Source organism: Rhodnius prolixus, unplaced genomic scaffold (genome assembly GCF_049639745.1).
Source record: "Rhodnius prolixus isolate KJV_2025 unplaced genomic scaffold, Rpr scaffold_1, whole genome shotgun sequence".
Taxonomy (NCBI): domain Eukaryota; kingdom Metazoa; phylum Arthropoda; class Insecta; order Hemiptera; family Reduviidae; genus Rhodnius; species Rhodnius prolixus.
Window position 1 is genome coordinate 60,560,771 of NW_027411581.1, and position 16,654 is coordinate 60,577,424.

General features: G+C 30.4%; 1 protein-coding gene across 4 annotated transcripts; it reads left to right on the plus strand.

Annotated features, from left to right (window-relative positions):
• The first annotated feature begins 1,061 nt into the window (after positions 1-1,061).
• On the plus strand, positions 1,062-15,380 carry LOC141450535 (uncharacterized). Of its 4 annotated transcripts, XR_012456164.1 has the most exons (18): positions 1,062-1,273; positions 1,366-1,475; positions 1,872-2,005; positions 2,221-2,424; positions 3,534-3,571; positions 3,644-3,754; positions 3,873-4,193; positions 4,612-4,704; positions 5,584-5,691; positions 5,836-5,982; positions 6,236-6,319; positions 6,582-6,692; positions 7,718-7,837; positions 7,919-8,065; positions 8,156-8,266; positions 8,361-8,471; positions 9,029-12,387; positions 12,674-15,380. XR_012456164.1 is itself a non-coding variant. In XM_074121105.1 (17 exons), exons 4-17 carry the CDS (start codon positions 2,402-2,404, stop codon positions 9,202-9,204), a joined length of 1,701 nt encoding a protein of 566 aa, XP_073977206.1. In that variant the 5' UTR covers positions 1,062-1,273; positions 1,366-1,475; positions 1,872-2,005; positions 2,221-2,401; the 3' UTR covers positions 9,205-15,380. The 4 variants fall into 4 exon arrangements, 3 of the variants coding, with proteins under 3 accessions (XP_073977206.1, XP_073977222.1, XP_073977232.1); XM_074121105.1 differs by having other exon boundaries at positions 9,029-15,380; XM_074121121.1 differs by lacking the exon at positions 12,674-15,380 and having other exon boundaries at positions 8,361-8,475; positions 9,029-9,194.
• The last annotated feature ends 1,274 nt before the right edge of the window (positions 15,381-16,654 follow it).

Below are 16,654 nucleotides of genomic sequence, written 5' to 3' on the forward strand. Positions count from 1 at the left end.
CCGAATTAGAAATTTTGATTCTTCAGCGATAATTATTGATTCTTTTCAAGAGTCTAAAATTACAAGGAAAATTTTTAATTAGATCATTCCAAATTATTGATTTCTTTAATTGCAGTTTATTATAGTATATTATTCTTTTAATTCGTAAGAATATTAAAAAAAAAAAAAAAACTAGTGTGTACTTTGTAATTTTCAATTATTAGCAAGATGACAAAAGACCTATTTTTGGAGAGGGGATCATCTGTACGCAAAGAGCTCATTAAACCTAGGTAACTATCTAAAAATTACCACGAAATAGGCTCGTAACATTTATTGAAAGTTAAATTTGTCAATGTTTGTTTCAGGGACTCCAATTTTATTTATAGATTACAGCGTATCCTATCTTCACCAGACTTTATTAGTTTGGATTTGTTTATGAGAGAAGATCAATTTAGAATTGTTTGAAGATTTAGATGTAAAAATGAGTATTGACTTACAAGTGATGGAATCTGACAGTTTGTAAGATAAGTGGCCACAACTTGAGAAATTGATGTTCTGCTAATCAACGTGGTTAGACTTCCCACAACAGAAATGTAGTTTTTATTATTCTGCATTGAAGATAGCTTTTATTTTAGTTTTTTATTCTTAGATTTTTAATTAATAAAATTTTCTTTGTGCTTTTTTATTTTTTTGCTTCAGTGAATCGATTTGCTTGCAATTGTGGAAGAACTTATAAGTACAAAGAAGGGCTTTATAAACATAGAAAATTTGAATGTGGAAAGGAGCCTCAGTTCTCTTGCTCTAAGTGTCCATATAAATCATTTCATAAAGGAAATCTTAAACAACATGTTATTAACAAACATTCTAATTTGTAAATGTTTGGTTAATCCAGTTTATTAAAAAATAAAACTAATGTTTATGTTGTTATTATTTTCCTTTTTACTAACTAACTGACGTATCCTTTCCTGTGAATGTCTATATTGTTACTGTAACTGGTTTAATACAAATTAGGTTACTACAGGTGATGTTAAAAATTTGAGAAATTGAAGCATACCGATAAGGTTATAACGAAGGAAGAATGGAAAAGAAGACAGTATTTTTCGAGACACATTTAGTCAAATGAGTTCGTTTAAAACATCGAAAGCATTCTTAAACTTATAAGAATTTCAAGATGGGGTAAAAATTTTAGTATTTCTATCCGGAACGGATTTCACGTAGTGACTTGAAAATCGCATCGGAAATCAGAATCCTATTTTGGGGAAAAAAAAGAAAAGATTAACATTCCTCTTTCCAGGTAGGTACTTTTATTTTAGTTCATTTCCTGAAGTAACATTCAAAGAATTTTTATTATTTTTTTTCATGTCATAAAATTCATCTTCTTTGCAGCTCATCAAGAAATTGAATTACTAACTGCAAGCAAGAGAATCTATTGATTTTCAAAATGAGATTAGATGTTGCAAGTTCAGGACTTCTTCATGATAAACTATAGAAGGAAGGTAATTGCCAAAACTAGTGCTTGTGGTATTTAATTATCGTATCGTATAAGAAGTGATCGTAAAAAAAACAAATTGCAATTAAAAGCGTTCAATTGGTTCTTAAGAAATGAGTCCAGTTTACCTTAAAAAACTCCTAATTCCTTAATCAATATTTCTGAAATTGAGGGTTTAATAAAGACGGTGATCTGTTTGGAGAAAAACTTTAAAATATAATCTTGAAAAATTTCCTGTAGCCATCAAAAGTACCAATAAATGTTGGTTTGATTTGGAAATAGGAACAATGCAATAACTGTAACTTCAGATCTTCCGTGGTTAAGAGGGAAGTTGTATGAAAAAATATTTTGCGGGTCTTACGCAAACATAGCTTAATATGCACTTCTGTAATCCATTTTGCAGACGAATAGTCACATAATGAAATCCACGAAGGATCTATTGTACTAAAGCATGTAATATTGAGATTGAATGTCATCTTCTAGAAATGGAGTACTTGATGACTTTGTGAAGAAAGGCCATAAAAGTGAAATTAAATGGTATTTATTTGGATTTTATTAATATAACTTATTGTGTGTGGCTTCAATTTGTTGGTAAATCAGTTCATGTAATTTTTTTTTTATCGCAAAAAGATGCTGTTATCGTCTTTGTAATAATGCTTTAATTTCAATTCCTATATTTTACATAAATTTTTCAGAAACCTATTTACTTATCTTTGAAGTATTGATTATTGTACTAAAATTGTGTATTTCAGTTAATCGTTTTGCATGCACATATGCTCGAAGCTATAAATACAAACAAGGGCTCTGTAAACATAGAAAATGTGAATTTGGTAAAGTGCCGCCTTTCTTGATGCACCTTTAAAACCTTTCAAAAAGAAAAGCTAAAGAAACAGCTATTTAACAAATATTTGGATTTGTTAACCTCAGATTGACATGACCGTTTTTCCTCAAATGTGGTGAGATGATTATTATTTCTTTACATTTAAGGAAATACTTTATGTTCTTTAAATAAAGATGTTTGAGTCATTACTTCTTTCATATCTTTCCTTATTAATGTAGTTCACCCATTTTTTTTTTTATAATTCTTATTTAACAAATTTTCTATGCTTATTAAATATAAATTAAGTTTTTTTTTATTCATTCCTCATTAGTTTATCCTTAATGATGTGATTGGTTGTCACGCTTTTTTGTTTTCTCTAACTCTTAAGCAAAAGGTATCTCAAGAAGTCATACTATTTTTACGATATTCTTGTTATTGCGTTTTCAATAAATATATCCATTTTGAGATCCCGCGATTCCGAACAAAGTATTTAGAAAATTACAGCAGCACTAAAAGCTAAAACTTACATACTTTGTATGAGAAGCCCAATGGTGCCCCAGAAAGTTACCGGTCAAAATCCTACAAACAGAACTTAACTAATGTGATTTATTTTTTAATTTCTCATAAATGGCTTTTACAATGTCATTAAAAGTGTTTTACATATATAGATATGCAATTTTACTTATTTGATCGATGAAAATTCGATTCAAGGTACATCCGGTAGAGAAGTGGTTGTTTAGCCCTTCTTCTAGAAAGCCATTTCCTGGAAATCTATGAACATATCACCTACACTACTATAAACGTGATTTTAATGTGTGCCTAAAATTTTCAGTTTGTATTGTATTGTTCATATTGTAAAGCATACAAGTTTCCTTACATTTTTGGTTATTTTAAGTTTTAAACCATTACTTTAAGATTGTAGAACATTATAGACTTCTTTTAACATTAACCACCTACGCTATTCGCAAAAGCTTTTGCCTCAAAAGTTTCAATACAATTTATGTGGTGATACCCTCCATAAAATACGTACGTTACTGAGCCTGGAGCGATTTTTGTATTTCGTTATGTGTACTGTTAAGTGATAATTTATAAGCAAGGCACGCCCCTGATTCGTGAATCAATATTATTGGGTAATCTACCCAAGTTGCAACATTTTGCTCAGGTACAAACTTCAATTATACTAATTGTAATATGTTATTAATGATTCCAATGTAATAACAACTCTTCTTTCTTTTTATATTTCAGTTCCCAGCTAATTCATCACCAGCAACACTTAAATAGAAGTTAGAAAATATAAATTAAGTTTCATCCCTTTTTTATTGCAGTTTTTGCTAATAAAATCACTATTGTTGCAGGATTCAAGAAAATAAAACTCTCTTCATTGAAGAAACCCTCAGATAGTGTTGTTACAAATAAGAATCGTACACCAAATACAAGATTTATTTTGCCTAAACCAGTGGAAGAAAGTAATTATTATTTCTTTCATTTGAAAATTGTTTTAACGTATTTAAATATTCTAATTTTACTATATTTTTCTCTTACATTATACATATTTAACTTTAATATTGCATTGAACAATTGTAGGAAATGTAACGATATGCGAGAAAATCGCCACACATACAAGAAGGGAAGTCAGCCAAATAATACCGCCTGTAATTCAACAGCCTGTAATACAACAATCTGTTATGCAACAATCTGTAATGCAACAGTCTGTATTGCAGCAGTCTGTAATGCAACAGTCTGTAATGCAGCAGTCTGTAATGCAACAGCCTGTAATGCAGCAGCCTGTAATGCAACAGCCTGTAATACAACAGTCTGTAATGCAATCGTCTGTCATACAACAGCCTGTAATACAACCACCAGTTTGTGAGGACAATCAACTGCAAACCTTACCACCACATAGTGGTTAGTTGTGTCTTATATTTGTTAATATTATTTTTTCATAGTGCCGACTGGATTGTCACTAATATCTCATTTTTATTTTGTTATTCAATTCCACCTTATGCTGAATTTTTATTTTTATTATTTATTCTATTTAATCATCTTTGATGGGACGTTTTGCTCTTTATCGATCATTTTCTTAAAGTGAAATGTTGGCCGTGACAAAAAAAAAAGATTACGTCAGACGGTGGCCTTACTGCGAGCAAAACGTCTCAGCAAAGTTAAGAAAAAAAGAGTTAATTAAGGAGCGTGTTTAGCAAGTTTTGTAAAATCTTCACAAAATTAATAATCTTAGATATTTTTTTTTTTTTAGTATACTTTCTCAATATTGTGTATTTCCGCCTTTATACTTAAGTTTTTTTGTTTTTTTTTTGCTTTATAGAATCAGCCATCATGGCTGCAAACAGTCACATCATGGTTACTAGCGGAGGTTGTGAGAAACAAATATCTTTTCTACCTGAAGGCCAATTTTTAGGTAAATTTCTTTTTATTTGATCTAATTATGATTTTTTTGGGCAAAGATTATTTGATGGTAAAGCAGGACTATCGATTGTGAGTTCATTGCGTCTAGATGTTCGACCTTCCCAGTCTAACTCTCCCTGTCTCTCATACACACTTTCACTCACTCCAGTCTGGAGTGTCCAGCTGATTGCACTTAGATGTTATCTTTTTCAAATTACTGACCTTTACTAAGCAGATATGTCTGTAACAAGATGAATTCATATGGGATTTCTATCTTTGCAAAAGTCAAGTCTCTGAATTCTTTAGGGTCTACACCTTAAAGTTAGATCTAGAATGATACAGGTGGTAAAAGGTTAAAATTCTAGCCTCGTTACCAAGATAGATAGTGGTTTAGGCTATGACTACGTAGGTTGCTCAAATTAGGCGCGTCTCTCCTCTCTATTGGTCCCTAAAAATCCGTTGATGTTTCTTTGAAGACATATTATTCTTTCTAGAACGGCTGACAACATTCATTCTATTATTAATAGCCTAGGCTTTTGTGGCAGCTATTGTTTTTCGCAGGCCCAGAGAGGGTTTGAATAGCGTAAAGGCTTAATCCCTTTCCAGATATGAGTAATAAATACTTGAAAGGGACTAGCTCCAGTGGTTATGGACTTGGATTCCCCTCCCGCAAAGATCTCAGGATCGATTTCAGCTGCCGGCCTTTAAGATTTTCTCTTTCCAAAAGATACAGTACTTTATTACCAGAATTTCAATCATTTAAAGTTTATTAGAATTAATTATGATCTCTAGACTTGGAAAAATCAATTTACTTACTTTTATAAATTCTTTCTTGTTTATACATTTTCAAACCCTTAAAATATCAAAAGTTAATACTTTGTTTTCATTGTAGCAATACAAAGTCCAATGCCAGTCTTCTTAAAAGGTAACGATTGGATGGAGCAGAACCAGAGAATCATCAATCAAGTCAACCTTCCAGTAAATACAATTAATTATGGCAGTAAGTTTGAATTTTCTCTCTTTATGTATATATTTCATTATTTTCTAAGTTTAATTTTTATATCTTTTATATTCAGTTATACTTTACATTTTGTTTATGATCACTGATGAGAGAGAATTTTATACATAATTTTTTTTTTAATAGATTTCAAGAGAATCTTGCCAAAACCTATTTCTTGTGAGATGGTTGAAGTTACTGGATACCAAAGAGATCTTATGCCCGAAGATCCACCACCTCCACCGCCACCACAACCTCGTCGCAAGCCTATTAATATCAGCCCATCGGCTAAAAGTTAGTAATAGCTTGATGTCTTTGTTAACCAGAACAAATGGAAAATTCATATCCTTGTTACACATCACATCTAAGTTGTTTTTTTTTCCACTATGCTGTGTAATTGCTTTAAGGAAATATTGTAAACTAAACGTTCAGTTTTCCTCCTAATTATTAACAGAGTCAAGAGATCGTTTAATTTTATGTTAATTTATTGTAAAAATAAGTAAACAGTTTAGTTTTTGTGCTTTTCTTTATATATTTATTTTTTCAGATTATTTGAAAATTCTAAGACCAAGGCATAAAGGAAGAGTTGATGGAACTAAGCTAATTTCAAACATGACTGAGACAACTCAAGGTACTAGTAGTTTGTATTAGATTAAGTTAATATAGTTTAAATCATTTGTGAGTTAATTCATTTTAATTAATCATATTAATTACTTAAGTTAAAAATTGCTTTAGTTTTGAATCTTTGTTTAAATAATTTGTAGGTAATTTTCATATTTCGATTTCGATTTTATTTCTCTTTATTAACCATTTTTTTTTATTATGACTTACAAATACAGCTAAGTATAATAATAACTCCCTTAACCTTAAGTTTTCGTTTATTATCTTTACAGAATTTACAAAAATTCTTCTGCAAAGCAAAGACATGATAGATAATTATGTTAATGAAGGCACTAGCGTCCAGAATACTAATTTGGAAACACTATCCGAATCACAACACAATGGTAAATAAAGACTATACAATATTATATTTTTGATTATGATTGTAGATTTTAGTAGTTGGATGCTTAATGGTGGAATATCTTTATTTGCGCAAAGAAAAGAGTGGGCCGAATGTTTTATGATTATATGAAGGATTTTTGTAATTGGTTGGTTAAAAAGCGGTAGAGATTAGAAGAAGATTTGATTAATACGAAATAAGGCTAAAAATAGGTAATCGAAGTATGGTATAATTCCAATATTGGCCCCAGAGTAAAGCTTGGAAATGTTAGTTCTAAAGAGGTTGTTTACCCTAACGAAATACGGAATCAGCAAGCCTGCAGATTGTTAAAACTATTCGCTAGTGGTAAACAATTCCTAAGGGAGGGTAAATTCAGCAACAACACCTCAGAGCTTGGTAAGCGCTCAGGCTCTCTGGCGTTTCCCTATAAAAAGAGGAAGCCGGAAGATTGTAATAGCAACTTCTGTTAAAATTTTAACATCCCTCCTCCTCCAGGTATAAATCATTACCTGACATCCTCATCAAGGATGTCTTTCTAGGAAGTTCTATTGCTCACAACTGGAAGAACTACGTATCCCCAGAAGGCGCTCGGTACCTTGATGACCTTGTTTTAAACCCTTGTCATACGCAAGACCCATTCATTCAGCTTAGGAAGAGCTGCGGAAAGAAGGCGTGCAGCAGTCTAGTTCCCTTCCCCCAAACCTCTTCTCGACATGTTCATGGGATGATTCCCTTTTGCTTACGGCTCTGTAAGATGAAAAGCCGTGGAAGTTAGATTTACCTCAATCATGGCTAAGGAACATAACCCATTATCGTCTTTGTTGTCCTTCGCTGGAAGAAGGTAGATATAGGATTTTGCTTCTCAGTGAGCTTTAGATGATTTAAAAACCAATTAAACCCATAATCTAGTTATGGAAACTTTAAAGCTTAAGTCTAAGAACCCAGAAGAACTTGATCAACCAACTAACTATAAAATCATTCTAATTTCAATTTTTCAAATTAAACAGAAATCCTTATTTTTTTTCTTAGAACCTGATCATTTGGTAGTACCTCAAAAACTTATTCATGTAGTACCAGATAGTGAAGAAAATAATGAATCCGATGAACAGTTCATCTTACCGGATATGCCTGAATCTCGTCACATGTCCAGTGAGTATTGTTGATCAAATAACGTATTTCCGATAGTTTGCGTGTTACATAAGGAGTTACTGTTGGCTTTCATATTGTTAGGTAGCGACCAGACCACCACTAATGTTGTAGAGATTGATGATGAGGAAGAGGCCGATGATGAAACTGTTGATGAAACTTATGAAGATTTTGAAGAAAGTGAAGAGAAATTTGGAATTAATAATGAAGTAAAAGGGCCCAGCACCAGCGGTAATTATTGTTGAACAAATAAATTAAATAATTATCAGGATATCTCTTGAATCTTTTTTTTTTCTTAACGATCATTTTGTATTTTTTTAGGTTTCAAAAAAATTGTTTTGCCTAGTGCTGGTAATAAAGTCAAAACCACAGAAGAGAGCACACAAGATGAGAAATTCTCTTTGTCAATGGAGAGCAATGCACATTGTGCTGGTTTGTAAAATTGACCTGCTGCTTGAAAGTTTTTAAAATTTAATTAGAAAAGAGTGTTTTTTAAAATAAAAGATCAATTTAAATTTAATTGTAGAAGAAAAGAAAGTAATGATGATACCAAGCACAAGCACCCAAGCATCAAAATTTGATGAAAGCAATCAAACTAAAAAAGAACCAAATTCAGGCGAAGTGACACCAAACAGTAGTAGGTACTATTTCATTTTTGATTTATTTTTAATTGATTTTTATCTCAGAAATTCAAGAACATTTGAAAGCAACAGCTCTTCAGCAGGCTCTCACGTTCCCAAAACAGAAAATTATAACTACTTCAATTTAATCTTACTGCCACATGGACGTAAGCGTTTATGTAAGCTAGTTATATAAGTCAGTCGATTTTCTTCAAATCCAGAAATTTAATCCGACGTTTTTGATAATTAATTTTATACAGCTGGTAATTCAGTACAATACACACAGAAAAGACACTTCTTGAGAAACCCTAGCCATCTTTTTCTCCAAGAATTTTTCAAATATAGTGATAGGTCAACATATTGTATAATCAATTAACGCAATAAGTAATAATTATAACAATTAATTATTAATAAATCTATTTTAATTGAGATCAACCAGTAGAGTAAACTCTCAGTCAATTGTATTTTTCAGTTTGTGAACATTTGAATTGCTTGTGAACTGATTTTAATTTTTTAGTTGTAAATAACAGATGCCTAAATGTTTTTTATCTAACAACTATTTAATTTATTCCAGACCATCCCTATGAATGTGCAACTTGTGGAAGAACTTATGAGCTAAAGGAACATTATGAAAGTCATTTAAAATGTAAATGTGGACAGGAACCCTTATATCGCTGTACCCGTTGTCCTTATCAGACATTTTATTCCAGTAATTTGAGAAATCATTTTCATTCGAAACATGTTATATAATAATAATTTTGTAACTTAATTAATTTTATATATAATTTTTTTTTTAGAATGTAAGCTATATTGTGTTTATCCACAACTTAATTTAAGTAATAATTTTTATTTAGTTTACAATAAATTGTAATTTTTCTTATTCTGTTTATATTTTTCTGTGGCGTTGACATAACGGAAGTATTGAAAGTCTTTTTTCCATGTGCTTCATCTACAAATTTTGGAATGAAGTTTTGAAAAAAGTTAATTACTAGATCTCCATTGTGAAAAAAGTAAACTTCCATATATTTCTGTTTCAAAATATTGTCGCGCTACAAAAAAAAAAAAAAAAAATAGCTGACAATAAAGAAATTTAAATTTATTTAAGTGTAAATGGGAAGGGATTAGCTTAGTGGTCAGTGCACTGGGCTCGAAGGTTCCGGTTTCGAGTTCTGCTTTTGTCCTTAGATTTTCTTCTTCTTAGGAGCGACTTACGCCCATACATAGTCTGTTGGTGGACAGAGTAGTCGTGTAACAAGAAAACACTATCTTTTAGCCGGTGGTGCACTGAAAATGGTTGCGAGCACTAAACAATTCTAATGTTTAAGAGCCTTCAATTTAATTTGAAAAAAAAAAAAAGTATAATAATTGGTTATTTGATGTTTTTTTTTAAATAGTTGTATTAATTTTTTAATAAGTTTTGAAAGCATGGTTTATAATTGTGATTAATTAAGTTTAGGTAAGTTTTCTTCTTCTTTTCTGTGTTAGAACCCATTATAGGTTTATCTCTGTTAGTCTCAAACACTCGTGATTAACTAATCTTGAAAATGCCTTGCATGAATCCTTCTTAATTCAATCACAATGATGAACCAAATGGGTAGGTATCAAAGAAGAAGATTCCATTCCTAAGAAAATTCTTATCTTATGGTTTCACCCAACATCCACCAAATGAACACGGTTTTTCTGAAGGAGTAAGTGGAAACAATTCACATTGCTGATATACAAGGGGAAGCCATGATATTCATCCATTTCAATAATAAATTCAATAATTTATAAATTGTTTTCGGTTTAACTCACTTTTCTACTCTACAAATATAAACCATGCTTAAATAAGTAATTATTTAATTAAGATTTAACTGCAATGTAAATATTTAAATGCAGAAATTATTTAAAATATTCTCAAAAAAATAAAATAATTTAAAATATTATGTCTAAGTTTAATTTTCTCTTAGATTTTAGTAGTAACAATAGTTTATAATAATATTCCCGATGTTTATTGTTCTTACAAGTATTTTTATGTAATAAAAATGAATTTTTAAATAAATTGCATCAATATTTTGTGATAAACAAAATATATATTATAAAAAGGTGTTAGTCTTGAAATTAACATGGTACTTTAATAATTATAATAGTTCAATTATATATATAAAAAAATTTAACGATTTAATGAAAGTTGTTTTAGTAAATCTGTAAAGTTTTATTCATAGTTGCATTAACTTCAAAATTTACGAGTATTTTTGATTGCAAAATAAAAATAAAAATTTTAGGAGAATAACTTATTTTTAAATATTTTATTCCCCGATTTATTTCAAACTTAACAGAATTGTATTTTACTGTAAGAACCATGGTTCCGGTTCTCTATAATGATCTGTATTTCTCACAATTTGATTGTTCTCGTTTAGTTTAGGCTTATTGTTTCTAAATTGATTTAGAACTTCAATACGCGCAAATAAGTCCAAGATATATTTGCAAGTTCTGATCTTTAATAATGTATACATTATATTGTATTTTGTGTTTGTGTTTAAATTGATAATTATATGTATTTAATATTTCACTTAAAAGCATTTTTTTTTTGTTATATTGAAGTTTTTAAATGTTGCTCCTATTTAAATATTTTACTATTTATAGAATCAGACAACATATTTTTCAGCTTTCAGCGCCGTTTAAACGAATTAAAACTTTATAAAAAGTAATGTATTCTTGAAAACGGGTAGTGACCATATATTATATTTACTTTTCAGACAAGGCGCAAATATTCTCTTAGAAAAATACAAAAAAAAAAAAAAAATCTACTTCTTTCCCTGTAAAATTTATTAGTTACATATTCATTGCGCGTACATTATTCGAGATAAAAGAAAATTTGCTCCTTGTAAATAGTTTTGTGAATTAGTGTAACAAATTTTTATTTTTTCCAATTAATCACTACTCCACGTTCATATACCCAATCCAGCAGCTCTGATCAGTATTCAGTGTTTGTTAGTGACCCCTACCGGTTTTTGAGAGGGATCTTGCTCAGTGAAGATGTTCATTTACATCAAGGATATAGGAAAAAGGCCCCTCTCTGCCAAAAAACTTGTAGGAAAAGCTTATTAATGTGTTCTAGTTTTAGTAGAAGGTAAATACCTAATCTTTTCACATTGATTGTTTTTTAAATTCTTTTTCTCTTCTATTTGTCATGTGAAATACAACGGTAACTCGGTACACAACCGCTTAAAATTACTTCCGTCAAACTTTGTATATTGTTGGTAAGCAAGTTTGGTATACGATATTTGTTAGAATTACTACTCGCGAGTATCAGTATGATGATGATACCGCGCGTTACTCTTACTTTTTTCCTCGCCAAGATTAAGAAAAGCCAGGAGCTTTCTCTTCCCCTTTTTTTTGCCAAATGGATGGACTAATGAATACTTTGCGAGCAAGTACTAACACAACAATGCAAAACAAGCATTAAGGTGCTTGTCCGATTTTTGTCCGATGATTTGGAACGATTTCGTGTACCGAAAGTACTAATGAATTGGCATTTAATGTCGAAAATAAATTCGAATCTCCTTATTTCTTAACATTATGTCCAATTTATTGATGATCTACCATCCATCAAGATATGGTGCTCGTGTTAATTTCATTTACCCATTTCACTTTGAAGTATGCAATAAAAATTTACCATTCGAACAACTTCTCCGATAGTCATTTTAAAATTCATCTGTTGGTAAACTGAAAACAATTCATAGTGAGTATTACAATTATATTTACAAATGGAAACGATATTTTAACGTTGGTTCTGTTTCAGGTATGTACCAGTGCAGCACTTGTAAACGTGCATACAAGCATGCACGCAGTCTAACATTTCATCAGAAACATGAATGCATGAATGAGGCACAATTTAAATGCAGTTTCTGTCCATACAAGGCAAAAAGGAAGTTTTCGCTGAAAGTGCATGTATTTACTTGCCACCGTGCAAATCAAATTAATTTTAAAAATAATTAATTACTTAGAAAATATTGTGGATTTCCTTTTATTAATATTATTATTATTGTTAATACTATTGTTTTTTAGTTCAAAAAATTAAAAAAAACACACTAAGTTTGCTAATATTAGATAGCATATTAATGTAGATCATTTAAAAGAAACTCTTCTAGAATCCAAAGCATGCCAATGTTTTATATTTTGCCTAAATTCGAATTAATTTTTGTATTTACTATTTTTCTTCTTACTTTTTTTTTAGCCACTAGATTCAGCTGTGATACGTGCGGTAAAAATTACAAATACAAGGCTGGTCTTTATGCACATAAAAAACACGAATGCGGAAAAGAGCCGAGTTTTCGTTGCCCTCACTGCGAATTCAGAGCAAAGTACAAGAGTGGTCTTAAAGCTCATATAATATCAAAACATGCATTTTTTTATGGAGATTACCAAAAATATTTTTAATTTGTACTTTTTTTTTTTTTTAAATTCGGCCTGGTAGACAGACATATTTATATTTTGTAGGTGTACAATTAGTAACAGATATATCAATTTCACATAATAAAAGTATTAAAGTAGGTAATTGTTAGTTAAGTTAATTGTTTACTATTTACATAATTGTTTTAATAAATATACATTTTTAATTTCTATTAACTTCTAGTAAGAGTAACAATTGAGATCATGTTAAATTTTCGACAAACTCAAAATTTGGGTTTTCCTCGGAAGATGGTTTTGATGTCCTCTGATCCCAAAAAAGTGAAACTGTAAATGCTCTGTGTTTGTGCATGAACTGTTTTCTCCTCCAACCTTCCACCAAAAAAGCATGTCCAAAGTGTATCTCGAGTGGATACGACCGCAGTGTAGCCAGTCAATAGGTCTGCAGCTGTTTACGTTAAGATGTGTTTACAAGGTAAACATTTTTAGCGTTCATTATGGGTGATTCGGCGAAAGTGAAATGTGTAAATTAGCAGATCATTGAAAATTATCATTCAGGATGATGGATGATCAGAATAAGAATGAACTTTTGCCGTTGGATGATTCACCCATCGTGTACCGCGTGAAGGACTAAGTGAATCACACATCCAACAGATTCACCTGCTGCTTTTACTTGTTCATTCTTCTTTTACTTGTCTTTCAGAACAGATATTTTAAATTTATTTTATTAATTATCAAGTGAAAATCTGAACAAATTCTTTTTTCTCAGTTAATTATTGCTCATCTTAAAATGAAACTTTATTTTTTTTGGGGGGGGGCGATTGATGTAAAATTAAAAAATTGAAAACACTTATTCTTTCTCTCTTAGTAAATCATCCTTGATGAATGTCAAAAGTGAATCGTGTAAACCCAACTACCAGTTAGCGACCAGAGTTAGGCAACGCTTCAGGCGTACAATTCTAATTACCTAGAAGCTATGGTCACAAGGGTATCTTGGTCCACGATGTAGTGGACAAAAATTTAACACCCTCCGGTACGCCTAAGGTGCAACAATCATTGTTTACTCATATTTTGATCGGTTGGAAGCTGCATAGTAATAATACTATCAGTTAGCCGCTCCAAGATGTATTCAGTTTGTGTGAATTGATGTAGAAAAATATTTACCATTGATCTAAATGATCAATCGTGCCTTACATCTAAAGTACCATGTTTTCAGTAAGTCATGAAGTGTCTTTTATTTGAAATGGTGTCTACATTTTGAAACTATAATAGAAGGAATCCCATGTTAACTTTGTTTACCCCACAACTGATAGTATCACGTTACTTAATCAAAAATCTAATATACAATCTGGACTCAAAACCCCTCAATAGCAAGGTTACAGAGTATTTTTCTGTTTCTTCAGTTTTCTTTAAATCTTAAATCCAATGAATTTCTCGCTCGAAAAGAACAACTACTGTATAGCAGTCACATTTTATTTAATTGTTTTTGTGAAATTGATATACTAGCATGATAGCATGAGGTGTCTTCCAAGATTTTTTTTGTATTAAATAATGATTAAAGTAATAAGACAAATATCTGTCTGTTGCACAGGCAAATTCTTCCTAATTATTTATTAATTATTCCTAATTATTAATTTATTTTAATATGCATTATGTAATGCTAGTTTATTTATTTTTTGAAACATCCATTTTGATAATAATTATTCTTTGACAATGAACTGTTGAATTTTATTGTATTTTTCTATTTTTTACCTGATGTAAATATTTTTTCTTCTAATTATTATTAAAAAATTTACTGTAAAATTTTGTAAAAAAAAGTTAATGAAAAAAGAAAAGGCCAAAAAAATAGAAGCATTTTGAATTTATATTAGGTTCTATTACCTAGTTAGTCAATGGTTTTTTTAGAGGCGCCACGGTAGCCGAGCGGTTAGAGGCGAGACCTGTAAAGCTAATATGTATTTGTGGTACGGGGTTCGATTCCCAGGTCTTAGGCCATGGATTTTATTTAATGGTTTATATGAGAAATTTGTGTGGTAAAGTATATTTGCTAGTCGCCTCCGTCCGGCAACACCTAGCTAGTTGGACGTAAAGCTTGCCTGAAAAAATAGACATTACTTTACTCTCTTTTTTTATAATTAATATTAAGAGTATTATCAAATAATTTTCCTTACAATATATTTTTTTAGTAAACCTTGTTTTTCTTTCTGCCAAACCGAACGAGTTACAAACAAAGAACTGCCTTGTAAACAATAAATTGTGATTTTAGTTTTACTGTTACTATATTCTTTGTTTTAATTAGGTTAGATTATGTATGAATAAAACCTCGTAGAAATCTCAGGTGTGGAAGTGCGAAGGATTTTTCCGATTATTTATGTTGAGACACTATGTGTTTGGTTTAACATTATTTTTTTTTTATGAAGTTTACAGGTATCTCAAGAAATTTTTAAAATTAAAATATTTAAGAATAAAATGAAATTGAAAAACTATGTTGTAATTTAATCATAAAATAAAAACTGAGCTGATGTTTTTCTGTATTCTAATTTTTTATTACGAACGTCCGACACTATTTTTTTTTCTTTTTAGGTACCTCTTCTGAAAGTGATACATCTTCAGGTAATTGAAGATATTTATAATTTTTATTATTATTATTTTTTTTTTGCATTTTAAAATGTACTTACTTATTGAGAATGTTTGTTTGTTCTTGTTTGTTTTAGCAGCCGTTGTACGACACGTTTGCAACACTTGCGGTAGAGCGTACAAAAATAAGGGCCACCTGTCAAGTCATAAAAAGTACGAATGTGGGGTAGAACCGCAATTTCATTGCCCGCAATGTCCGTACAGGGCAAAACAGAAAGGATCACTAAAGACACATTTTGCGATAAAACATAGAAATTATGCTATTTATCAACTCCAGAAATTTGAGAAATAGAAAGTTTAATAGTTTATGGTTAAAAGAATGTTTCATTTTTTATATTTAAGAGATTTATAGTATTATTAATCATTTATCTGTGAAAAAATTAACATAGCGATAGAGTTTTGATTGAAATAGCCTAGAATATTCTAAATAAATATTGTATTAAATATTAATTTCTTAGCTAATCAAATAAAATTCCACTTTTTAATTGCAATAACCAAAAAATATACAACTAAAAGCTACTTTAGACAATCAGGAATTCGTGATGATATTACGGCTTATGCATACTTATATCATTATTTCGCCAAATCAGTCTATCATCCATTTACATTTCTAGCAGTCCAGTATAATGACACTTTGAAGTTATAAATATAAAAAAAACTACTTTTTCAGGCGGGCTTAACGTCCAACCAACCCAATTACGGGTGCCATGGACGCTTCTCGGCCTTTTAGCTAAGATCAAAGTGTAGTTGTTTTTTTTTTTTTTTTTTTTTATGATTTAAGGCGTGTCAACATCTAAGGTTATTGGCCTTATTTTTCCTTTAATTCTGAAATCGTAATTTTTGAGCTACCATTTGTGTAAAATTCACAATTGTCTTAGTTATTTAAACAATAATGTGGAAATCTCAGTCCTAACAGATGAGAACGAACTAGATGAGAACACTCCACATTTTCCAGTAATTCTGAAATCAAAACTTATAATTAACGGCTACTCTGTGTGTACATTCTACCTTTGTCTTAGTTATTAATACACTGAAGCAGAAATCAAATAAGTTTGTTCAAAACTAGACAAAAATTACTAATTTTTCCAATTATTTTTGTAATGGTGATACCAAATTCACTCCAAATTTGAAGTTACGATTGCAAAATAAAAGGAAAAATAAGGAATTCCGT